Source organism: Planococcus citri, chromosome 3, assembly GCF_950023065.1.
Source record: "Planococcus citri chromosome 3, ihPlaCitr1.1, whole genome shotgun sequence".
In the NCBI taxonomy this organism is placed as follows: Eukaryota; Metazoa; Arthropoda; class Insecta; order Hemiptera; family Pseudococcidae; genus Planococcus; species Planococcus citri.
In genome coordinates, this window is record NC_088679.1 from 28,085,968 (window position 1) to 28,112,846 (window position 26,879).

General features: G+C 34.4%; 1 protein-coding gene across 1 annotated transcript in view; it reads left to right on the plus strand.

The window, feature by feature from the left end:
* Positions 1-26,879, plus strand: part of Plc21C (Phospholipase C at 21C) — a 117,057-nt gene that overhangs the window by 84,645 nt on the left and 5,533 nt on the right. Inside the window, exons 6-17 of the mRNA XM_065357900.1 lie at positions 4,136-4,220; positions 8,678-8,778; positions 9,467-9,792; positions 13,264-13,580; positions 13,673-13,973; positions 14,125-14,325; positions 19,975-20,184; positions 20,368-20,687; positions 25,526-26,090; positions 26,169-26,284; positions 26,436-26,542; positions 26,631-26,814. Coding sequence (XP_065213972.1) covers positions 4,136-4,220; positions 8,678-8,778; positions 9,467-9,792; positions 13,264-13,580; positions 13,673-13,973; positions 14,125-14,325; positions 19,975-20,184; positions 20,368-20,687; positions 25,526-26,090; positions 26,169-26,284; positions 26,436-26,542; positions 26,631-26,814 — 2,833 coding nt within the window. The remainder of the gene's footprint in view (positions 1-4,135; positions 4,221-8,677; positions 8,779-9,466; positions 9,793-13,263; positions 13,581-13,672; positions 13,974-14,124; positions 14,326-19,974; positions 20,185-20,367; positions 20,688-25,525; positions 26,091-26,168; positions 26,285-26,435; positions 26,543-26,630; positions 26,815-26,879) is intronic.

The window sequence follows — 26,879 nt, forward strand, 5'->3', positions numbered from 1 at the left end:
TTCGTACAAATGATGATTTGTTTGAAAATTGGTCAGAAAATTTCTAAAATGGACTGTTCAAAATATTACAGAAATTAGTAAAACATGAAAAATCGATCAAAATGGAACTACAAAAAAAAAACCGAACCTCCTATCCCTGGAGCTAATTTTTTTAGGGGACTAAAACCGGTTCCGATTTACGTTTTTTGCGATTTACTCCGAAAATATTAGGTTTACGAGAAAAACTACCACGACTAAAAATGTTCCCCTTCAAATTCTCGACAATCTGATACTACGCTCGATTCCCGTCCCTCAAGAGGGGTGTCTAAAAAAAGGGGTGGAAAGAGTAGGTGTTTCAAAAAAAGTCGGTTCAATAAATTGATCAAAGTTACCACTTAATATCATTCGTTTCCGCTCAAATTTTTTTTACAAAGTCTACTCACCTAACTATTAATCACACCACCATCGATTGGTCTTCATCCCTACCAAGGGGTTGGTGGGGGATGCTTGGTTTTTCAAGTAACACACAACTGAATCATTTATATGTATTTGAAAAACGAATCTGGACATGCAATATATCGAATAGTATGTTTTCGAGGTCGCTGAATACGAATACCAACTTATTTTCTGGGTCCAACTCCTCAAAGCGCCTCTGTGCCCCAAAAAGGGGGTTAAAATTTTGATAAATCGTGAAAAGTCGGCTGATATATCGAATGGTATGTTTTCGAGGTCGCTGAGTACGAATATGAAGTTATTTTTTGTGTCCCATCCCCCAATGTCCCTCTGTGTCCTAACAAGGGGGCCAAAATTTTGAAAAAATCACCAAAAAGTCGAGTGATATATCAAAATGGAATGTTTTTGAGGTCTCCAAGCACAAATATGAACTTATTTTTTTGGGTCCCACTCCACAATGTCTCTCTGTGCCCCAAAAAGAGGCAAAATTTTGAAAAATCGTGAAAAGTCGAGTGATATATCGAATGGTATGTTTTCGAGGAAATGCTAATTACGAGTATATCCAAATTGTGATGATGTCCTGCTTTTTGCTGAAATTGTCAGTGTTGCGTTTTGTCAAAATTTGTCAAAAATTTTCGCTTTTTCAAAAATTGACAAAAATTTTGGTCTTTGTTGCGAAAAATTCTGAATGATCCCAAAAATCCAACTTTTTTTACTCGAAATATTTTGCCAAAAATTATCAAGAAATGTCATATTTTTCCCTAAAAAATGTAAAAAAGTCTCACTGATTGAAAAAAAATAATTTGTTTGTCAATAATTCCCAAAAGCTGCTAATTTTATTAAAATGGTCCAATTTTTGTTTTTTTGAAAAAAATTCTGCCTTTAAAATTACAAAATTGTTGAATGAAGATTTTCACGTTGTTCAAAAATCATCCAAGCCTCATTTATTTATTTTTTTTAAATAATATGCATATTGTTTAAACAGTCACAAGGTATTAGATACATAAGTAACTTGGTATCAGTAAATATACATCTTAAATTAAATCATTGTACTTAATATCTCGAATAAATTTAAGTAGATCACAATAATTATTTTCTAAAATATAGGATTTTGATTACGATAGATTTTATGTAATAATCTAGAGTCATATTTTTTTACCAAAAAGTATTATATTTTTTTGTCAATGCGTAATTCCCAAAAAGTCCTGCTTTTTGAAAAATTGTAAATTGCTATAAATTCTCGTTTGCCAAAAAAAATTCAAAAAGTCTCACTTTTTTTCAAAAATTGTTCAAGTCTTGCTTTTTTTGCCATGAATTGCCAAAAAGTCTTTCCTATTGGTACAGTTATCAAAGTGTAATCTCGCTTTATTTTGCCAGAAATTGTTGTTTTTTTTTGTCAGAAATGGCAAAAATCTCATTTTCTTGTTAAAAATTCTCAAAAAGTGTCGCTTTTTCATCTTCAAAATAGCTCAAGTTTTTCAAAATTAAAAACCAGAATCAAAACTTTCAATTTGTAATATTGTGGTTTTTTGGTGATTTTTTTTCTGCATTAAAATGTTTTATCGCGTTTCGTTATTTTTTTAAAACCTTTTGGTTCTCAAAGATTTTTATTTGGGGAGGGGGATTGCTTTCGAGCATTGAATATTTGAAGCGTTGCTGAGAACGATCCCGAGATAATCTATGCTTAGCCAAATTGTGTTTGCATTTTGATACGCGTACAAAATTTCTCATCTGAAACGCCATCGCCAGTTGAAACGTTCCAAAAAAATAAATTCACGAATTTTGAAATTTTGGCGCAATTTTGGAAGAAGCTTCAGAATTGTGCCAGAAATGATATCTCGAAAATAACATCTTTATGTTTGGCTGAAATATTTCTTAATTAAGTACCCAACTTGAAGCATAATTCACCTTTCGAAGCACTGATTAACACACTCTGTAAAGTTTGTTCACAAACTTGGGGATTCTGGTTTGATTTTGAAATAAGCTCGATAGTGTTTTGGAAGAAGGGCCAAACTGTATTTTTCAAGATATTTTACACTCGGGGGAACAGTGCTATAACAGCCAGAGTTGGAAATTTTATACTGTCAGGTTTTGGAATTCCGGTTTAACTCTGACATCCCTGCCATTTTAATTCTGTTAAATGTAATAATTTCTATCAATGAACTGTCTTCTAGTTCTCAAAAAGCTGCGAATATTTCACCGAGCTCGGAAAACTTCTGAATTGTTAAATTAAAATGGAAAATTTTCATTTCTTTCTGTATCATTTTAGTATAGAATTTTACCTTAACTCTGCAGTCTGCACACTGCTTCATCCTCACTCACTATGAAACATCTCCAAGCTAGCGAATAATAATGTCGTCGACGCGTATAAAATTCTTGAGAATTATGAATAAATTTTTGTAAACTGGCGACATGTAAATTTACTTAAACATTCGCTCCTGTTTTCTCGTATTTTCACCGCGATGGTCGCTCCCGCGCTACCCACACATATCGAGGTGTTTTTCACAAGGTCATCGGGTCAGGTGGTGTACGAAATTTTCACGTCGGAAAGCTTTTAGCATAAAAACACAAGATAGTCGCCAAGAAGACTGCGAAAAAAATTATCCGTGGTAATGACAATTGAAATTACGAGTACATTGTAATTGGACAATTTGAGACGACTACATTGACATTTGTTCGAGAGCTACAATAAGAGAAGAGTAGATATTTGACGCGTCAGCTTTTCCAGCAGGTTGAGAGAAAAAAAATTGACGATAGTTCGAAGGGGAAAAAGTGTAAGTTGAACACGCCAAGAAGCAAAAAAGAAGACGAGAGAAGTAGCGAAGGGAAGAAAAACAGACGAGGAAGGCATTATGAAACGAATGGTTGTCTCGTACATTTGATGGAAAAGCTTGAAATTACTTTGGACCTTGTACGAGAGTATTTTTGGTCGACGAATGAGAGAGCGAGAGAGCACGTTAAAAAATCTCGTTATTGGGATCTCGCGCGAACGCCAAGTACGCGCGAATCTCATTTATTGGGCGAAAAGTTGTTGGAAAGTTTCGTGCTGTGAATTTTTGCATTCGACTTGGGATAACTTTTTTCTTTCTTTCGTTCGACGCTGCTTTTTTTTCACCACCACTTTCTGGCCACGTTGTGTGTGTAAAGCAATTGCGGCGAAGGCGTTATTATGATTACAAGTACCGAGAAAAAGTTACGGTGATAATTGAATGGTTTAAACGATTTTCGACGCGTGTGTCGGCAAATTACTTTTATACACGAGATCTTTTACGGTCGATTGTGTGCGTGTGCTTTTACAATATTCGCCCCGTTCGTCGTTGCCGGCTAATAGCCGTAGTGGTGGTTTGCCGGACTGGAACGACGCGAAAGGCGGCGTGTTCACACGACCGTGTAGGCGTTAATTAAAAAATTAATTTGTCTATCGCGTGCCAGACGAGTATATCTGATACGTGATTATATTAACGACGTGTCGAACCATCGAATTAACCGCTCGTTACATCAGGTATAATCAAATAATGTAAGATTTATGTGTCTTTTTTCCCCATACCATATACCTACCTACCCGAATCCCAGGTATATACGAGTACGCTCGTTTCGATCATTTTTTCATCACGTTTTTTTTTCTCTCTTTTTTAGCAGCTGACGTATCGAACTCGATTGCATATAGGTAATGAAACGTTTGTTTTTTCTTTTCTGTTTTCAGTGTGTTTAAAATGTTCACCCAAAATAAAGAAGAAAGGAAGAAGATCGAGAGAGCTTTGGAATTATCCGGCCATAATTGCGGAAAAGTAAGCGATTTGTTGTTTATTTGCGTGTTGATTTGCTTTCGCGTATCATAGTCATGCGATCGTTGGCATTGCTTTTTTTTTCGAAGGACGACCGACCGAAAAATTGCGAAATATTTTTCACACTTTTAAAGCACCTAGTTTGAATTATCCGTCGAACCGTTTATTTGAAAAGGATTTCGATTCAAGTTACATCGTACCCAATCCATATTTTTAAGGACGAAAGAGTTTAGAAAAAATGAATAATATCGCCGGGTTGAGTATTTTCACGAAACGTCGTAATATCGAGAAAAAAATCCCCTTCATATTAAGACAAAACCACTTCTGACCTCAGGTTTTCCGATTTCGAGTAAAATTATTTTTTCATGTGTTTCAGAACCACCATAATTTCTACGTCCCTCCCTCTACAACTGAGAATTTTTTCCAAAAATGTCGATGTTTAAAATAATGCGAGGAAAAACTTCAGATTTTTAAATAAGCTTGGCACATATGTACGAGTATTTCCAATTCCCCATTGAAGACGAATGAGGAGGGGGAGGGAGTATCGCCCATTCGAATGTGAAATCCTGTGTAACAACGATGTTGAATAAGTTGCCTAACCAGTTTGCCGTAAATACGCAATAGTATGACGAGTACTCGTATTTCTGGCCTTCGGTCTTCCGATTTGATTTGAAATTCTCTTGTGGGCTCAGAACAACTCTGATTTCACTCCGGATCCCTGAGTGGATGAGAGAGGGGGTTTCAATGTTTTTGTATAGTTTCATTTTTTTTTCAAACTGAAAAAAAAAAACTATTCAAACTGGAGTGAATATGTTTGCAAACTTTTGAAAAATGTTGAAAGTAAATTCAATTTAAAAAAAAAATTGAAGGCTGAACTTTTTTACGAAAACTCAATATTCAAATTTACACTAAATCCACAGGAGGCTATCACTAAAAAATTTGGAAAAAATTCAATGTGTCCATCTTCACTCGTAAAATTGATCTGAATAATTATGTTTCGTTCCAGAATTTCGATACTTTGAAGATACCCTCTTCCCCCTCCTTTAATTTTGGTCAACTTTTGAACAAAGTTGGTAATCATTGGTTAAACCGTTTTTTGTTTTTTTGATAGCGCTGATTTCAAATTTCAACTTACTTTTTTGATATGATATGAGTCTTCAAAACTCCAGAATGAGCCCTCAAAATTCAAAAAAAAAAAAAATTGAAAGATTCGTGTAACCTATGGTTTGTTGGGTTTTTAAATATCTCTATGCTGATTTAGAATTTTTGCCTGATTTTATTATACGAGCCACTCGGATCCTACAATGTTTTCAGAAGCGTTGAAAGGAGATTTGAAAGTACATATGTACCTATTCTTTGAAAATTTGAAAGTTCAAAGGTGATTTTTCTACAAATGCTCAATTTTTAATTCATTGCCCTCAATTTTGGCGAACTTCTGAAAATCATTAAAAATCATTCAGCATAATTATCGTTTATTATGTACGTAGGTATGTTTTCGATAAAGCTGATGTCAAATTTCACATCATTTTTTTTGTATGTATGAGCCCATTTGGCTTTACAATCAGCCCTAAATTCAAAATTACAAAAATTTGGCTAAAAAGTGAAAAATTAGTCTTACCTGAGGTTTTTTGGATTTCCAAATGCGCTGATTTTGAATTTTCGGTCAATCTTTTTTATGCAGTCTCCTAAATCTTCACAATGAGGCATCAACTTTTTGAAAAAAAATTTAAAATTCACGTGACTTGTGTTTTGTAGGGTTTCCAGAGGTGCTGATTTCGAATTTTAATTTACTTTTTTGATGCATGAGCCCCCTAAGCTCTTCAACCCGTCCCAAAATTTCAAAAAAATTGACATTTTTTTGTGACTCATGGTTTGGTAGGTTTTCAAAATGTTTTTATTGCAGATTTTCGCTCAATTTTTTGTCACAAGTACCCCTAAAACTTCACAATGAGATCTTGAAATTGAAAAAAAATTGAAAAATTCGCTTGACCTGCATTTTGTGTGATTTTTAGAGGGGCTGATTTCGAATTTCCACGTATTTTTTTTTCAATATGGGCCTCCTGTGCTCCTCAATTATTTTCAAAATTTCAAAAAAAAAAATTGGTAAAATCTCGCGATGTACCTATGGTATGTTGCATTTCAAAAATTATGTTTTTGAATTTTAGCATAATTTTTTGATACGAACCTCTTTCACTTCGTAATAAGGTCTTATATTTTAAAAAAATTGAAAAAATCGTGTGACTTGCGGTTTGTTGGGTTTTCAGAGGTGCTCATATGGAATTTCGATTTAATGTTTTGATACAATCATGTCATCTCCGCAGTAAGGCCCCAAATTTCATATAATTGAAAATTGTGTTATTGGGGGGGGGGGTATTGTGTGCTTTAGGATATTTCTTTCGAAGAAATGAGTTGAAATTCGACATTAGCACGTTTGAAAATTCAGCAAATCATTTTTTGCTCTCCTGAAGAAATCTTGAAAAATGAGGACGGTTATGATGAAGTATGAGGGTCATTCCTCGTCAACTCGGTCGGCGATTTTTTTGAAATTTCTCTTGCGGAAAAACCTTCTGAAGGGATGACCAATGACGCAAATCGCAGCCCTCTAGCCCCTTTTCAAAGGCTGCTAGGGTGCTAGGTGGTGTCAACGTTCTCAGTGGACTTAAAATATCATCCATTTCAGCAGTGAATTACTCGATAACCGATACCTGCCAAAATAGCACTTTTTCCAATAGTTAGGGATTTTGAACGGCCTTTTGGTGATATCATAAAAATCAGTGTTGCCATTTTTTTCGTACGAAAAATTAGCTCAAAAAGTTTCAAAACGTAGTTTTCATATCGTTCCCACTCTCAAAAATTATGAAAAAAATGCAATATGGGCAACTTTTCATGCTGAACAACATATTGAAAAATTTGGATGGTACCATGTTGCAAAGTTGATTTTAAAAAATTGAAAGTTTGCGAAAAAATGCGATTTTTTGATTTAAAACATAAAAAAAAGGTGTGACTGGTGAAGTTGACCCTGTTGATCCCTATTTTTACGTATCCGTTGAAAAAGTTGAAAACCCCTTCACTCGATGAAATGAACTCACCTCAAAAAAATCAAAATTCGAAAAAATTCAATTTTCAATTCCAAACAGCAAAAAAAATTTGAATTTATTCAGTTGTCTTATTTTGACCTCTTTCTGACATATTTCATAAAAAAAGTTGATGAAAATCACACTCATAGCAAAAAAAATAATAAAATTCGTTCTTATTTTTCTTCATTTTTTCGGATTTTGATTTTTTTGAGATTAGTTAAAAAGCATTCCGGAAATGATTTTCAGTTAAGACTTAAAAGCTTAACTTTCTGACTCCTGCTTTTAAAGAATGGGCTTGAGTTTAATCTGAATCATTGGGAAGTTTATTCGTGAAAGATTTCTGTTTTTCAGGAAGATAAAAAATTATGAAAATCACAACTGTTTAGACTAGATACTTCTGTGAGACTTGATTTGCCTTCAAACTGGTAAATTTAATTTTCGGATTCCAATGATTTTTTTTTTGATAAAAAAAGTTACGTATTTTCCGGAATAGGGGAGAGGGGGGAGTATTTTTATCGACAAATAGATATTTTTCTACCTATTTTGGCCAATCAGAGAACACTTTTTTTACAAGCTTCAAGTGTCTTTCAATTTTTGAAAACTGACGTTCTTCAAAATTTAGCTTGTTCAAAGAAAAGATTTTTTCGAGGCGTACATTTTTCAAAGAGTGCCGTATATGAATTAAAATTGTTTACACTACGATAAATCGGTGTTCTTAGTACGTGCTATATGCCGGAAAAATGAAAACATTGCATTCTTCAGATTAGGCGCTGAACTGGAACAAAACAAAGGGCTAATCGACAATCAATTCTGAAATTCACAATTGAGATTATTCGAAATGTTCGCAAAGGAATTCACATTGATTTATCGTTTCCAACAATAATTGATTAACATTTGCAACTTAATCATTCATCGTTTGAGGATGATTTATTGCAGTTGTGAATTTGTCGTTCGCTAGAAATAATTGAAAATTCATCAATTTAGCAGAAAAAAATTGCTCAATTTTTACCACTTACATATTTGTGAAAATTGATTGCTTACTCTACTAAATTGCAACTATTCTTCATTTTCTGAACTCTTTATTAGAATTAGGTAGGCACTAGGCACCTACTCAAATGTCTGAAAATTGAAAACTAAGAAGATGGACGTTACCGAAGCTTGTAAAGGTGAGGAGGCGAGAGGAGTGATCAACTTGGAAGTTGGATTTTTCTTTCTATATTTTTCTTCTGTCCTTTTCATGGCTCAAGTCCATCTATCTAAACATTTTGCTCAGTAATCAATTAGCGTTAGAACTTCTTCGAGAATTATTTGCTGGTGCGAGTTGAAGCAGACTTACTTACGTTGCATTAACTGTACTAATTCGTGTAATTTATTTGATTTCAGACTGACGTCCTGAATCCGGCGAATTTTACTTTCGAACATTTTCTGACGTTTTACCAAAATTTAGTGCTGAGAACAGAAGTGGAGAAAATATTCGAAAATTTGTAAGTACGCCCAATGTATATTGTATGTACTAGAAATAGGTACTTGCTTATGGTAGTGGTGGCTTTACCTAAGACGAAGCATTAGTTGGTGGTATCTGCAGTAGCGAAAGTTTTTCATGCCGTTTACCTGGCGGGTGTTTTTCGCCTGCTGGTCTTTAATTTATGGTATACGAGTCGTGCTAATCGGCGGCGGTGTGTTTTAATATAAAACGCGGCTACGGACGGGCCGGTATTTAATTTTTCACACGACCGAAATAACAAGCACGAGAAAATTGTAACGCGCTACGAAAAGTTTTTAATCCGGTAAGCTTTTAATTAGCGCGACCGAAACAATTATTAAAGCGCCGTTAGCGTAATTGCGATTATAAGCGAAAGGACGTCGCTTTGGACGGCCACCATGCCGCATATATAGGCATAGGAGGAAAAAAAGAATTGAAATTGTATCTTCGCGCCGTTGTTGTTTATAAACGCCGAGTATTAAAATTTTAACACGTTTTTGAATAAATGTACCTATACCTTTTACCTTGCTTTTTACTCGTATGTAGATTTACAACTCCCACACTATAAATAACCCTCGTTGTCATTTACGTATTACTTACCTATACCTAATGTGCACGCACACAACATGTCAAATATCGCGTTTTATTGTTTATTAATTTGTTTGTGTTTTTTTTTGTTTTGGACACAGGTGTGCGAGCTGCGGCGAACGAAATGATAAATTTATGTCGATCGCGCAGTTTGTTAATTTTATTAATAAGGTTCAACGAGATCCAAGACTGAATGAAATTTTACATCCGTACGCGAACGCGTCTCGAGCGAAGGATTTAATCGCGGAACACGAACGAGACCGAAAGTACGCGGAACATGGTCATTTGAGCTTCGACGGTTTCCTCAGATACCTCATGAGCGAAGACAATCCAATTATGACTGGCTCAAAATTAGATTTAAGTGATGATATGGATCAACCATTGGCTCATTATTTCATTAACTCTTCTCATAATACTTATTTGTCGGGTAAGTGTTAGTGTGATATTACGTAGCTATAGTTTTATCTACTATTTTCTAGTGCGTAGAAGAGAAATCTATCCAGGGGGGGGGGATAAGCATGCATTTGACAGTTTTTTTTTTCAAGTCCAATTTTTATATCGTGAATAGAATGGTTTATCACCAGTTCAATCATGAAATTTCAATACTTCTCAAAATAAAAAAATCCCAAGATATCGAATTTGTGGCATTGTAGGTACCATGAAAAATTAAAACATTCGCTTACTTTTGAATTGAATTATGTCGAATTGATGATTTTTCATCTCATTTCAACTTTTCATGCATTGCCAGCATTTTTTTTCTCATTGAGAGTCCAAAAATTTTAATTACATATGTGGTCGCCTAAGGTCAGGAGTACGACTGAAAAGCACCGATTTTTGAAACTTGAAAGTTGAGGGAATTACGTACTACATATGAACATATTTTCCGTTAAAAAAGTCAAATTTCGATTAAATTGATGAAGAAGGATAAAATTTAATTTCTATGCTATTTTCGACCTCTTGAATTGAAAGGTGATAAGTCGGAGCGGTTTTTTGAATTTTTCAGTTCTTGGGAAATTGCCACAAAAAGAATTCAAAATGAAATTCAGCTCATTTTCGACTTCTAGATTTCGTCGTTCATGAACACCCTGATTTGAAAAGCTGAATTTGATTTCTACCTATTATATCGACTTCTCGAATCAGTTGATGGTGATTTCAGATAATTTTGAAGTTCCTTGCGCATTTCTGGATTCTTCCAAGATCTACGAATGATATGGAACACATGAAAAAATTAAAGAAATATTTTGAAAAACAAAAAATGAAAATGAAAAGTGAAAATGTAAAAAATCAATTAATCTGACAAAATGAAAAATGGCTTCGTTTTGCTGAAAATTTCAAAAAATTGAAACATTTTTCTGTAATGAAATAAAAATTGAAAAAAAAAGTCGAAAAATGTTGAAAAAGTATTTTAATATCAAAGTACATCCAAAAACATTGATCACAGATTTAAAAAATATAAAATAAAATTCAACTACATATTTTTTTTCTTTTTAACAATATTTTCATCATTTTTGCCAATTTTTTATCAATTTTCATGATCTTTTTTTAAAATGTGTATTATTTCAATGTCAACGATTTCTTAACGTTTCTGTAACGTTTTGATCAAACTTGTGATTATGATTTTTTCAAAATATCCGTACTTACTTTACTGTATCGACTTTAAGTACATGTGAGTCTTTAGTCAGTCACCATGGTTCAAAAATTAGTCTTCAAAATCACTAGCTGTTCAAGTGGCTAAAGTGGTCTTTATTTGTGTATTTCTGAAAAACTTTTCAGCATTCCCCCTCCCTTCAAAGTTCTTGGTTTTTATGAAAAGAAAAATGTCTGAAAAATGAATGTTAAGGGGACCTCTCAAAGTTGAAAAAAATTTAAAAAATTTTACCCGATGGAAAAAAGTATTCAAAAATTCTCAGTCTCTGCATCAGAATTCCTCAGAATAAAATAATCTCCTTTACATGAAAACATCACCCTTGGATTTTCAACTGTAGTCCTCCCAAAAAAATCAAAAAAGTTGAATAAAGAAAAATTTTCAATTTTTATTGTGGGAGGAGGGACTTTTTAAAAAGAGGATTATTTAGGGGATTTTTACTTAAAAATTTGAATCCTCTGAGGAATATTCACCGATTTTAATTTTATTTTGAAGATTTGTGCAAAAGAGAACCAATATTGCTCAGAGGACCAGTGAATTTTTTTCTTTTGTAGGAAGCTCTGCACAAAGGGTAGCAAATTTCTTGGAAGACTGGAGGGTTTGATTCACTTCAACTTTGAGGGGCTTCTACGGTCTCCACTATCTTTTTTTGGACTTGGAGGAAATTCAAAAAATGATTATTTGAGTAGTTTTCTAATGAAATCTGGTGACTTTTGGGAGTGGAAGCGGAAAATAACGGAACTTCCAAAATAAGAAGCATGGACAAATCATCACATCTTGCAATGCTGCGAATAATTCATTTTTAAAATTGGCAGTCATTTGGAGTTTTTTGAGAAAAAATTTTCAAGAAGTCAATTTTTCCAAATCTTGGCCTTACTTTTTGAAAAATGAAGTCTCGTTTTCTGTCAAAAGTAGCAAAAAGTCTCAATTATTAAAAATTGTCACTTATTTGCAAAAAAAAAAATCAATGTTTCACTTTTTATTTCAAAAATCGTGAAAATGTCTTGCTTTTTTGCTAAAATTGTCAAAGTCTCGCGAATTCTCGATTTTTGTCAATATTTTCCAAAAAAGTCACATTGTTACCAAAAATTTGCAGAAAAATCTGACTTATTTTGATAAATAATTGCAAAACAGTGTCACTCTTCTTTGCCAGTAATTTTCAAGAAGTCTTTGCTTTTTTGCCAAAAATTTACAAAACTTCTCGATTTTTCCGAATGTTTGAAAAAATTTTGCCTTTTTACCTAGAAATTCCGAAAATTTCTAAAAATTCTCACTTTTTTGCTAAAAAAAATGTTGAAAAGAATCGCTTTGTTGCCGATTATATTACTGAAAATGATCGTGTTTTTGCAAACCTCAATTTTTTCTCAATTGCTGCTGAAAAGTGTCGTTTTTTTTGCCAAAATTTGGTTAGAAAAAGCTGATTTTTGCAATAATTGCCAAAATCTTGCTTCATTACCAAAAATTAGCGAAATAGTCTCACTTTTTTGATAAAAGTTTGGGAAATGTATAATTTTTTTGCCAATAATTGCCAGAAGGTCACTTTTTGTTGTTTTTTTTCTTCTTCATTTGAAATGTTTTGCTCTCGTAGCTGTTTTGGTTATTCAAGTTGTTTTTTTTTTTTTTGGAAAAAATTGAATAGGAGACCAATTTTTTTTCATGAGTGAAAACATGTTATTTTTCGGGTGTAAAAATGTTTCCCTCATGCTCGGTAGTATGTAGGTATGAAATTTTAAACCATCCTCGTCCTTCCCTCTCAGTCATATTGAAAATGCCTCTCATGAAAAATATGTACATAGCCTAAGCATTTGCATGCGTAATTTTGTCTTCATCTTTGGTAGAAAACAAGGTGTTTAATGATCTTATAAGTCATCCAAGTTGATGAAAATCAAAATCCAAAAAGGGTTGAAAAACCATAAAAATTAAAAAGTCTAGGCATTTTTTTCAAATTTAAGAATGAAAGGGAATACAAATTGGAAAAAATTTCATTCTAATTTTAATGTACAGGTACACTAATTGAGAAAAAGCAGAAGAGGGAAATAAAAATTCGAGAAACATTTTTTGAGGGAAGGGTAACCTGAGAATCACCACTCCTAAGATCTAGCAAACAATCTCACAAAAGTCCTGTATTTCAATTTGGAAATCTCATAGTACCCTGTAAAATCAGACTCAGAACTTTAGGGACGATTCCTAAAGAGTTTACCTTTTCGAAATACTCGCTGATGATGATCAATTCGATTCAATTTTTGTTCTCAGGTCATCAACTGACGGGTAAATCATCTGTGGAAATGTACCGGCAATGTTTACTGGCCGGATGCCGTTGCGTCGAATTGGATTTTTGGAATGGTAAAACAGACGAACCGGTTATCGTGCACGGTTACACATTTGTTCCGGAAATTCCGGCCCGTGACGTTATCGAAGCGATTGCCGAGTCTGCTTTCAAAACATCCGAATATCCGGTCATCTTATCTTTCGAAAATCACTGCAATCCGAGACAGCAAGCAAAAATTGCTCAATACTGTCGAGAGTTCTTCGGCGAGATGTTACTCGATGCTCCGCTGGAATCGCATAAAGTAAGTGGCCGTCTGGCCAGACGGGACGCCTTCTACAGTGGTAAAAAAAATCGGATATTAAACGTGTCGATTTGTTATTCTATCGTTTACAGTTAGAACCGGGTGTTGCGCTACCTCCGCCTTCTCTACTTAAATATAAAATTATAATTAAGAATAAGAAGAAACACCATCACCACCATCACCATCATCATCATAGAAATACTCAAAAGAAGACGACCACGCCGAGCGCGTCTACCGAAGTTGAAACACCAGCGGCAGCTGCTCCGGCTTCTTCTGCCCCAGTCGTCAACAACGGTAGCCCGAATTCTATCGGTAACGGCGAAGTCAAGCAGCATCCGTCGCCAGTCCGTCAAGGCAGTAAAGATAGTTCGCAAGATAATGAAGAAGACGATGGTAAGTGCGAAGCTTTTTACTCGTATATCTAACTACCTACAACATAGAAGAATGGCGAAAAAGTAAAAAGATACGGGCCAAATTTACAAAATTAAATGCGCTCGTGCTGATGGTACATCTTTTTAACTCTTTTTCCTTTCTTTTTATGCAGACGACGACGATGAAAGCAGCACCGGTATGGAGGACGAAGACGATGAAAGTACCGGAGCGGAAGAAATCAAATTACAAATGCAAGGCAAACCTGCCCCTGATAAAGTTTCGTCCAGGAAGGAAACCGAAGCGGGGGCTGAAATTTCAGCTTTGGTTAATTACGTTCAGCCTATTCACTTTATATCTTTCGAAAACGCCGAGAGTAAGTCGAATGTTTGCGTATTTATCGCGTGTCGCTGCCGAAGCCGTCGCGACGACGGTTCTGTTGTTCTTTTCCCTATTCCCATACCCCGCCCCCCACCGTCTGCTCGCACCCAAAGCTATATACGAGCAAAAGTCTGACTGCGAATCTTCACCAGGAACGTGACTGTGGGTTTTAGCTTTGATACAAGCTGCCAAGAAGTAGAGGGATAAAAAGGATGAGTTGTTATTTGCTTCATTATAACTTTGTGTGACATGAACTGGTACTCGAGCATGTGGTGGGAAAGCTTTCGTGCGGTTTGTTGTGGGTGTTCGTCGGGGTTAATTCGTCTTTTACGAGTATTTTATATTCCAGTTACCTATCGTATGTTGCGTTCGGTTTGGGGGTTTAAGTTTGACGTGAAAATCACGACGCAAAAAATACGTACTCGTACATACAAAGAATACCTATGTACGTTTTTGAATGGTAGGTAGGGAACAAAATAAACGAAATTATACCCGACGCGACGCAACAACAACGCAACACAACGTGAAGGTTTGTAATTACGGAATTCGAAGGTACAAGTATAAAACTTTTGGTCTATCCTAATTCCATCCTGCAACACCCTTCACTTCACGATTTCAGAATGTTGAAAAGGTTCAAATTCGCCGACAACGACGACGACGACGACGTCGAAGTGGAAATAGTATCTACTCGCTTCGCCATCTGCGTAGGTTGAGATTATTCGAATGCTTCGATATTTTCGAAAACATTAAAATATTCGAGCGTTGAAATTAGCAGGTAAAATCATACTAGAATGTAACGACGACGTTGAAGATATCCGGATATTTTACGATGAAAATATTTCATTGTTTTGAAAACTCGTTGCAAAATAACGCTGAGAAGGATGATAGACTAAAAATAGAAAAACGACCAAATCCTCCTTCGCGTGTCCGTAATTGCCATGAAAAATTCATGAAAATAAAAACCCGGAAGTTTCTCGACACGACGGTTTAAATTTTTCAGTTGTTGCGGCTTTAAACGTGAAAATAAGTTTCAATCTGGTATTTTTTAAGCTTTGGTAAGAAAAATGTTCTGTCTTTATACCTTGAAAAAAAAATGATGTAACAGATCTGAACACTTCTGTGTGAAGTACAGACCCCTCAATTTTTATTTTTGTGGAAAAAGCATGTTCTGAAACCCCCAAAAACCAAAATTTCAAGTGCCCGTTGCCCAATTTGATTTTTCAATTCTTGGTGAACTTTTGATAGTTCTAAATTAACCATTTCCGGTGGTTTATGTTTTTTTTTTTTTTTTTTTTTTTTTTTTTAATACATTTATTTAGTATAAACACGATGAAAATTATCAACTTTCTCGAACAGATTTTCACCATTTCCCGGGCATTTCCGGAATCTTTCTGGAGCTTCCAGTATGATTTTCGATTTCTCCAGAAGGTTGGAAATTAATTTGTGGCTTTAAAGAGTTAATTCACATTTGAGCCAATTTTCATGGAGACACTTACAACATTTTCAAGTTACTACTGGAAATGTACTTGTCAAAAGAACACACTGCTTGGAAATCTAGCAGGATGTAGTCGATTTTTAGCCGCCTCAATTGATTTCCACATCTTCTGGGGAAATTTTAAAATTGCCGAGAAATTGAAAATTGCATTGGATCGAGGCTCCAGAATGACCCTGTGCCTAAATGATGAAATTTAGCCCGAGGGAGTTAATATTGGTTTCAGGAATAATGTTCATCATTTTACTGAATGAGTAACATTTGTTCAAAAATCATAGGTGTGAGTAAATCGCTAAAATCGGGCAATTTTGAATTTTTAAAGAGTTTGATTTAAAGGGTACCATGCTCTTCCCACAAATCGCTGGTATTCACCCAGCCTTCCAATTTTGAATCCAAAATTTGCTCTAAAATTTATCTATCGTCAATTTCTTTAAAACACATATTTTCTACTAAAAATTTTGCTAACATTATTTTTTCTCTAAAACATCAACTTTTCTAAAATATTTCAAAGTATGAAAATTTACTACTTTTGTGTCTGAATTTTTCTGAATAATATAATTTCTTTTCTAGAAAAGCCCTTCCCTTGGTCTCTTGCAGAAGTCTCCAAAATTGGAAAAAGTAAAATAATAGACAACCCTTTCCAAATCCAAAATATCAATCTGATAAATCAAACTAAAAACCTTCTCTGAATCCCAAACACCCCCCCCCCCCCAAAAAAAAACAAAACCAAAGTAAATGTAGGTAAGGTACTTGAAAATATAAAATTCAGATTTGTAAAAATTGTTTGGAAACTTTTCATTTTCTGGTCAAAACATTTCTGAATAAATCTCTTTCACATTTTTAATATATACAGCCTCCTTCGGCACCCTGTCCGTAATATTGGTCCCCCTTTTGTAAAGATTCCCAAAGTTGAACATTTTTTAAAAAAATCAAAATTCCTATCTACGTACTATAGGCAATACAAAATTACGTATATTGCAAATTTTGTCTTTTAGAAGAAATTGTGTTAGAGAAAATGCGTTAGAGAAAGTGACGTTAGGAAATTCATCATTAGTGAATACGGTTTTTGAAATTGAAAAATAAGTACATATAGGCCAACTTTTTTGATAAAAATTGTGAAAAAAATATAACCTTTTTTGCCAAAAATTGCCCAAAGAGTCTTGTTTTTTGTTAAAGTTGTCAACATTTTTTTGTTATCGAAAACTCTCGCTTTTTAGCAAAATTGCTGCCAAGTTTCATTTTTTTCAATAATTACCCAAAAGTCTCGTTTTTTCCCAAAATATTTCCGAAAAGTATCACTTTTAGCTATCATTTCCAAGAAGTCCTGCTTTTTGCAAACATTGTCAAAGTGCATTTTGCAAATTTACTGACCAAAAAGTTTGTTTTTTTGGCCAAAATTTGTCAAGAATCCCTTCCTTTTGCTACAATTATTATTGAAGCCTCGTTTTCTGCTAAAAGTAGCAAAATGTGGGGTTTTGCAAAAAATTCCAATAAGTACTAGATACCCTTTTTCCAAAATTTATTCAAATGTGTTGCTTTTTAACCAGAAATTGAAAAAAAGCTCTTATTGTGCTGAAATTGTCAGAATAAGTCTCACTTTTTGGCAAAAATTGCGAAATTCTCACTCCGGCGCCCAAAAATTGCCAAAAAATTTCAAATCTCAAAAAGTTGCAAAATCTATTTTTTGGGCAAAAATTGCGAAAAAGTCTCACTATTTTGACGCTAAGTAATTGCCAAAAAATTCTGCTGTTTGTTAAAATTTTTACAAGTTTTTATCGAGTTTCATTTTTATAGGTAGGTTCATATTTTAATTAAATCGAAAAGTTTTGTTTTTTCGGTGATTTTTTTTCTCTGCAGTAAAATGTTTTGCCTATGCTGTGTCACTTTTTTTGGTTACTGAAGTTTTACTTTCTTTTTTTGGAGGGGGAAGGGGGAGACGGGAGCACGAACCCTGCAATCAGAAAATTTAATTTTAAAAGAGGAATGGAGGGGATAGGGAGTACCAAAAATATTTTTAAAAATAGTAACAAAATGTTCCGAAAAATTGAGTGGTGTAAATGAGTTGACTTGTTTTGAACAAAAGCAGCACAACTTTTCATTTCGTACTCGTACCTACCTAAAAGTTGCCATATGCGAATCCAAGATTAATATTCAGCAAATTAATTTGCCTTGAAATGTGTTCATTTACTTATTATTTTACATTTATATTTTCAATGTTTTATTTTTTGACCAAATTTTGGCTGAAAAATAATTGTACATCTTTGACCTTGGGGAAAGATAAAAAGTTCAAAATTCGCTTATGTAAATCATCACGTAAGGAGTAAGAATCGAGGCAATTTGGCTATTTTTCGAATTTGAAAAGCTCGTTTCGAAGTGAAGACGAAAAATAATATCGAATGTGTTCATCGCTGTAAAACTGAAAAATTCAGTTTTTTAAGATAAAAAAAGTTTAAAAAATTCAAAAAAATTGGTTGTATTACTGTAAGTTTTCACGTGCATAGCGAATTGCGTCCTTGTCTCCGCAAAAGAAGGGAGAGTTCGGTTGTGAGGTTGGGCTACAATTTTTTTTTCACCTCTGCAACTAAAGATCTGACGAAAAATTTGAAAAATTTGACTCAATAAAAAGGTTTTTCTTGACTTTTTTTTTTCAGGGGGTCTCAGAAAATTCTGCAGATCTCGGTTTATTATGTTGTATCTACTCAGTATGCCCCGATGTCTAAATCTCAAGACTCGTGAAAAATATTTAAATTGTAAAAACCCTTCTCGTTGAAAATTGTCTTTTTTGTGGCCTTGAATGTGTACTGAAGTCTCATGACCGAGAAATATCGAATTAATTCCGTGCTCTACTTTCAGAATATTTTAGTACAGCTCAAAAATGCTCGTGTTTTTTTTTTCAACTTTACAAACCATTCGATTATTCATTTGGTAAATTTTCCTCTCTGTACCCCTCCCTTCTACAAACCCATCGTATTATCCCACTTGTTGAAATTATTACTTGTGATATTTACCTACTTTTTTTTGTCAACAACCTAAGTATTCGTCACTCTGGAAAATATCGATTCGTGTTAATTAGAAAGGCGAAAAAAGCAAATACAAAAACAATTTAAAAATTTTCTTCCCTTTTCGACAAGTTTTTTTTTCCTCGACGATTTTCATTTCATAACAAAGTAAGTAAGTAAACGTTTCTACAAAGAATGTTATCGCGCTGCGAGCTAAATGATATTTTATTTCGTCAATATAGCAGAAAGAAAGGGGAAAAGTCGTCGTTGTCGAATAATAGTGGAGCGAAGGTGCAGAGGGAGACGAAAGTGAAAAAGGAACGAATAATTCGATTATGACGTTATTTTGGGTGACTGTCGTAGTTGTACGAGTAAGAAGAGCGACATGGAAGGGTGCGGTGTTTTCCCAGTGACAACGACGCGACGACGTGAGAAAGAGAAGGGAAACTTGGGTATAAAATCGCATCTCGCGTCGAGAAAAAAGTTGGAAATAAACATCAAAGAAGAAGACGCGAAGAGAAAAACGCTGAGGGTATTTGAAGAAGCAGATACTTGAGCGTACGTATGTACAAGGTACCTATGACAAAGCTTATAAAACGCACGACGACAATGAAGATTGTGATGACGACGACAACATTCGTAGGGTATTAAATTTCACGTTTGAAGTAAACAAGCTGAAAAGAGATAGAAAATAAGAAGAAGCTTTTATCGGCGAATAGGTAGTTGATAATAATAAAGACTCGTATACGACTAAGTTGTTTTCTCTGCTGCTATTTCTGTTTTATACTACTGCTTTCGCTGTTGCAGTAATTATGAATCTAGGGAGTGGAATTTTTCATGCACGAAGGTAAAAATTATACATATGACGACGTCAGTCACCCACCCCCCTCCACTCCAACTTTTTGTACGTAAAAATGTAAAAACCGTAGCTCTGAAACCTCCCAAGGCCGGAAAGAGTATATACAGGAAGAGTCATAAGGGTGGATTTTTTTTTTGCGTAAATTATTATTATACTGTGGCTCTTGCTGCGAAGTAATTACGTGTAGCTTGGCGTTTTTTCCTCCCTTTGTAATTTTTGCCAGCGCCCTGCCGCCTTTATTATTATTATTGTTATTAATTAATTAACTTTTGCGCGTGTGTTTGTATTTTGCAGAAAAAGGTCGGAGTTATGAAATGTCATCGTTTGATGAAAAACAAGCGACGACGTTGCTGAAAGAAAGGCCTATCGAGTTTGTGAATTACAATAAAAATCAGTTGAGTCGAGTTTATCCGGCCGGCACCAGATTCGATTCGTCGAATTTTATGCCGCAAGTGTTCTGGAACGCCGGATGTCAACTTGTTGCTATAAATTATCAAACTTTAGGTAGGTGTCAGTAAGCATGCCGACTTTCTAAGTTGTTTTTCGATCGCGTTGGCGACCGTTTAGTTATTCGTATTAATAACCCGTCAAGTTGTAGTAATTATCTAAACGGAAGAAATATGCCGGATGGACCCTCGAGCTTTGTAAACTTACTTATTGTATCTCACGATGTTCTATTACTTACAGATCTCGCCATGCAACTGAATCTCGGCATTTTTGAATATAATGCCCGGTGCGGATATCTTCTTAAACCGGAGTTCTTGCGGAGACGCGACCGCTGCCTGGATCCATTCGCTGAATCCACCGTTGACGGTATTATTGCGGGAAGTGTAACCATTCATGTCCTTTCTGGGCAGTTTTTAAGTGATAAACGCGTCGGAACTTATGTCGAAGTCGATATGTTCGGTTTACCTGCCGATACTGTCAGGAAGAAGTTTCGTACCAAAATCGTACCGAATAATGGCATCAATCCTGTATACGACGACGAACCGTTTGTTTTTAAAAAGGTAAGATTTATGAAAAAAGGGGGAGGGGATGAGGGGAATATGGATTCGAGGTGTCGAGAAGACGTGTCCTTGAAAGAAATGTCTTCAAAGTTCACTGCCATTTCATATGAAATCGCAATATGAGCGACATTGGGTAAGAAATTTCAGGAATTTTTTCTATTCATCAGAGTAGAATCGTGCATAGTTTTGGAGATGAGTAGGTACTTGATTGCGTGAAGAAAAAAAACAAAGAGGTTTTCCAGTTTTAATTGAATAGAAGCAAAATTATGTAGGTAAATAATAGGCAATTAATTAAAGAGTTTTGTGTAAGAAACTGCAGGTTGTGTCATCTTAGTATTGTATGGTCTAAAGCTGTAATCCAAAACGAACTCGTCTCCCCCAAATTTTAGCATAGGAAGCTTTTTTTGATTATTTGAGTTGAATTTCTATTTTACATATCTACCTACACAGTATCTACATATTAATTTTAATATTATTTTTTGCATAATTTTTACAAATTTTCAATAGACTTCAATTTTATTGGTAGAGCTAGAACTTGGAAATTTATTATTTAATTTTCAATGTTGGACTGAACTTCAATTTTTCCATAAAATGAAGTTCAGATCACAGTTCGGAGGTAATGCTGAAGTTGATGCAAAATTTTTAACTAACCTCAATGTTCTACGAAGCTTTACATCGACGTTATTCAAACTTCAAATTTACATAAATTGAGTTTCAAAACGTTCGTCTCAGTTTCCGCAACAAGCAACAACTGAACTTTGACGTGAGTCAACGGCTCAACTTGACTGAATTTCAACTTTTTGAATAGTCAACACTTCAATCAATATTAAACAAACTTCATCTACAAACGAAGCAAACTTTTTTTTTATCGAACTTCAGTTTTGTTCTGGAATTTATTTGTGTGATTTTGAAGTTTGTGTGAAATTTTTAGGTGAATTATTTCAGCTTCAATTGAACTATCATTTTGCACCAATCAACATCAACTCAGTTACGCTGAACTTCAAAACTGCCTTAACTTACTACTGAATGAAACTTCAGCATTAATCAAACTTCAAATAGCCTATAAAATTTATCAAACATTCAATTGAGGGGTTCCATGGAAAAAGGGCCTTGGTCATTTTTTTGTTTTTTTTTTATTTTCACAATTTTGAATAATATATTAAAAATTGTTTTTTTGAATTAATTTCACCATATTCAGTGATATTGAAATGTTACTTCATGAAAAAAAAAAAACGAATTGGAAAATATTTCCTTGTAGAAAAAATTTCGAGTCTATTTTGAACATGTAAAAATCAGTAAAAAAAAAAAAAAACAAAATGACTTAGACCCCTTTTCCATTTAACCCCTCAATTTAGGTTGAGCTTCGTGAACTTTCTGAAGTTTCAGTTCAGGTGGCATGGCAGCTGAACTTCGAATTCACCAAAATTTCATCATCTGGCTCTCAAATTAGTTTTGTTCAAACTTCATAATTACGAGTATAAACAAAGCTTCTGTATTGAGATTGACCGAATTTTCCTTCTCTGAATTGATGAAACTTCAACTTCAACTATACTTCGGACCAAAGTTGAAGTTTTGTTTAATGATTTTCAGTTCATGTTGAATTTTTATGTAGACTTCTTCATAAATGAAGTTGCATTTCAAACTTGAATATCAAATCAAACTCAGCTCTTGATGTGCTTCAAGTCTATTGCGTCAAAGCTTCAAAATTTCCCATCTGAATTTCAACTCAAGGTCAACTAATCTCCAACGTTAACTGAATTTTGAGCTTATAAACCGAATTTCAGTCTATCCCAAACTTGAATTTCTTCAAAAAAAAACTTCAGTACTTGACGCGCTTTCAAATTCAATTTTTAAAAAACTTCAAAATTACTCAGCTGAAGTCTGAACGAACTTCAACTCAAAGTTAACTGATCTTAAACTACATGAAGTCTAAACACTTGCCGAATTTTTAGCTTCAAAACTGAATTTCAGTTCACTCAATTAAGACTTGAACATCAAATCAAACTTCAGAACTTGATGTGCTTTCAACTTTCAAGTTCAATTCAACGAGAATTCAAAATTTGTCAACTGAATTTCAACTCAAGGTGGGATCCTAAGCTACGAGATCATTAAACTTTGAACATTCAAACCGAAATTTAATTTACCTCAAACTTGAATTTGAACCAAACTTCAGCACTGGACTTCAAGTTCAAGTCAACCAAACTTCAAAATTACTCTACTGAACTTCAATTCACTTTTCACCAAGCTTGAAGTCTAAACATTTGCCAAATTTTGAGCTTCAAAACTGAATTTCAGTTCATTCAAGACTTGAACATCAAACAAAACTTCAAAATTTGTCAACTGAATTTCAACTCAAAAGTCAACTAATCCTAAACATAAAATTAACTTTAAGCTTTTAAACCAAATTTCAGTCCGCCCCTGGCTTGAACATCAAAACAAACTTCAGAATTTTATGGTATTTCAAGTTCAACTCAATAAAACTTCAAAATCAGTCAACTGAATTTCAATTCGAAGTCAACCAATCCGGGTTATTAACCAAACATTGAGTTTTAAAAGCGAATTTCAATTAATCTCAAACTTGAACTTGAAACCAAACTTCAGCACTTGATGTGCTTTCAGGTTTAATTCAACAAAACTCTAAAATTTGTCAACTGAACTTCAATTCGAAGTTGACTAATCCTAACATTTACCTACTTACCTTCTCAACTTTGAGCTTCAAAACTGTATTTCAGTTCACTCAAGACTTGAACATCAAACAAAACTTCGGAACTTGATGTGCTTTCAAGTTCAGTTCAACGAAACTTCAAAATTTTTCAACTGAATTTCAACTCAAATTCAACTAATCCTAAACATGAAATAAACTTCGAGATTTAAAACCGAATTTCAGTCCACCCCAAGGCCAAGCTTGAACATCAAACCAAACTTCAGAATTTGCTGGTATTTCAAAATTAATTCTATAAAACTTCAAAATCAGTCAACTGAATTTCAATTCGAAGTCAACCAATCCTGGTTATTAACCAAACTTTGAGTTTTAAAAGCGAATTTCAATTATTCTCAAACTTGAACTTGAAACCAAACTTCAGCACTTGATGTGCTTTCAGTTTCAGGTTTAATTCAACAAAACTCTAAAATTTGTCGACTGAACTTCAACTAGAAGTTAACTATACTCAGCTTTGAGCTTCAAAACTAAATTTCAGTTCACCAAACTTGAACTTGAACGAAACTTCAGCACTTATCGTTGCTTAAGACTTCAATTCGTTTAAACTTAAAAATTGCCAAGTGAAGTTGAATCCTAAATTAACTAGACTTGAACATTCAACTGAACTTCAGCACTAAATGTGTATTGAGTTAAAAGCTTCAGCATAAACTAAACTTCAACGTGAAATCAAAGTTTAGTTGAGTAATATTGAAATTTGTGCTGAACATTTAATATAGATTTCCTCATGAATGAAGCTCCATCTAAAAAATTTAGCATTTTTGTCCTCCATATTAATTATTGATCTGAAAACTTGAGTATCGTCTGATTTGGCTTTAATTCAAAGTCAACTGAACTTTGAGCTTCGAAATCAATTTAATTTCAGCATACTTTATTGATCGTTTTAGATTGAACTTCATAATTTACTGATGATCTAATCTTTGGCATTAATTTAACCGAATTTCAATTATTTTACCTTAACTTTACAAATGAAGATGTTCAGCTTCAAGTACATCCTAGGAATCAAGGAATGTTTAACAGTCCTGCTTATCCTACTAATCCTGCTGTTGTCCTGCTATTTTTTTTTTTTTTTTTTTTTTACCAGGATGTCCTCTTTTTTTTCGATGAGACTTTGAATTTCCAATTAATTTCCTTTTTTTGTAGAATTCTGAAAAAAAAATTTCCACCTTAATCGATGAAAAAATTTTAAAGCTGGAAAAGTGAAAAATCTAAGTGTAAAATTTCCTGCTCTCCAAAAAAACGTGTAATGTTTGCAGAATGCTTCACCAATGAAAAATTGAAATAGTAAAGGTATTTTTGACACCGCATCTATCTCCGAAAAAATCTTAAAATGTCCAAAGACATAAATAAAAGCGAAAAATTGACGTGTAAAATGTTGAACTTCGCTCCCCATAAAAAAATCGTAAAGTCTTTGAAAAATGTTCTGCCAAAAGTCTTGCTTCAATCCTGCTTTTAATTTTAAAATTTTGTCAAGACATCTTGCTGAGTTCTTTTGAACACATCTTTAACCTCCTAGCATTTTTTCAATGAACCTAAATTTTGATCATTTTAGCAGCAGAACTTCAGCATTTGATTGTATAAACTTGAGCTTCAGCCATTTTCATTACCGTACGTAGCTTGAAGTCTTCAACTTCGTCTCCAAGCGATCTGAACTCCAAATTACCAACATTTCTTTTTTTATTGAAGTTTTCGTTTCATTTTTGGGAGAAAATTATCGAATAGGCCTTATACAAATTTCATCAAAATACTCGGATTTAGTGGAAAATTTACAGATTTTTACGAACATTTGGGTTCAAATATTTTTTCCTCGCTCATTCTTCATCGTAAAATATTTTAAATTATTTCATCGTCGCGTCGTCAAAAGAGGAGACTGGAGATTTTCCATTATTAAAATTTTTCAACTCTCAGTTGAGTTGATATAAAATTTCATGTCTAGGTGTGTGTCAGTCAAGCAGAGTGATAATCTCTCCTGTCTTTCATCTCCCCGCCAAGAACTTTATAGTAGAGAGTTAGAGGTTAAAGCAAACGTATTCGTGTTCTGATAATTTGAAATTAATTTTAAGGAATTTTCTTCTCATCCCTGCCTATCTAAACACATCATATTTTATGTTTATCGTTACAGGTTGTACTACCCGATCTGGCATCCATAAGAATAGCAGCTTACGAAGATTCTGGTAAACTAATCGGACACCGTGTGCTGACCGTGATCGGCCTGTGTCCCGGATACCGACACGTTGGTCTTCGAAACGAATCCGGACAACCGTTATCCCTAGCGACGCTGTTTCTCAATGTCGTCGTCAAAGATTACGTTCCCGATGGTCTTTCAGATTTCGCGGAAGCGCTCGCGAACCCGATTAAATTTCAATCCGATCTGGAAAGAAGATCAACCCAATTGGCTGTACTGATGGATGACGACGCACCGACTGCCGATTCCAGTCAAGCCGCAGCCGGCGACGAGGCAGCCGCCAAACCGGCTAAAAAGCATCAACCTAGTTTCCCGGATTTGGCGGTTACCAATACTCTGGTACCGGTGCCTCGCATACCCATCACTCCCAGCCTGTTTCCAAGCTCTTCCGATGCGTCAGACGATACCGAAACTACCACCAAACTGTCCACGTCTTCTCCATCCGTCGAAGGGTCTAGTTGTAAGACTTCGCCCAAAATTATGCCGCCCTCGTCGCCGTCTTGTAAGTGTCCAGGTTGCAACTCGTGCCAAAAAAAGGTGTTTAGACGAGTTGTAATTTTGAAAATAATTCATTTTACAGTGAATGACGAATTGGAAGCTGAAACGTTGGAAAAACTTATGGAAAATAAAGCTGTTAAAGAGAAAAAAGCAGAATTGGAGAAGAAATTGGAAATGTTGAGGAAAAAATTCGAAAAGGTGATTGCATTTTGTCTACTTTGACTAATTGGTGTCCAAAGGCTTTGATTTTTCACATTTTTTTTTTGAAATGTTTGAAAATATTTCTCGAAGTCTTTTTTTATATTACAAATTAGCTATCGTGAATTCAATTTTTTTTTCTCTTCAACAGGAGAAAAATCGCATGCAAGGAACAAAATCAAGTACAGATACGGACAAATCAAAATCAAAATTCTCTGTCAGCAATAGACTAGTGAAAAGACTTAGTATCAAGAGCATGTAAGTTCTCTTTGTTTGATATTTGCGTAAAAATGTTACTATTGACTCGTTTCCAAAATTAACGAACCATAATTCGTTCCATTTCTAGAGATAACATTGCGTCCAGTCTTGCTCATATAACTCAAGAGGTGCCAGAATCAGGTGAAACTGAGACTGATCCTTCGGCAGCGCCTACTCATAAATTTACACGATCTCAATCCGAAAAACTACTTACAGCCAATCGAGATTTTATTCAACAAGAAAAAGACCTGAAAGAAAAATACCATGATATTGTAAGTTTGTAGTATTTTTTCAATTTTCGTATGCAAGTCAAGAAGGAAATGACTCAACTGGATAT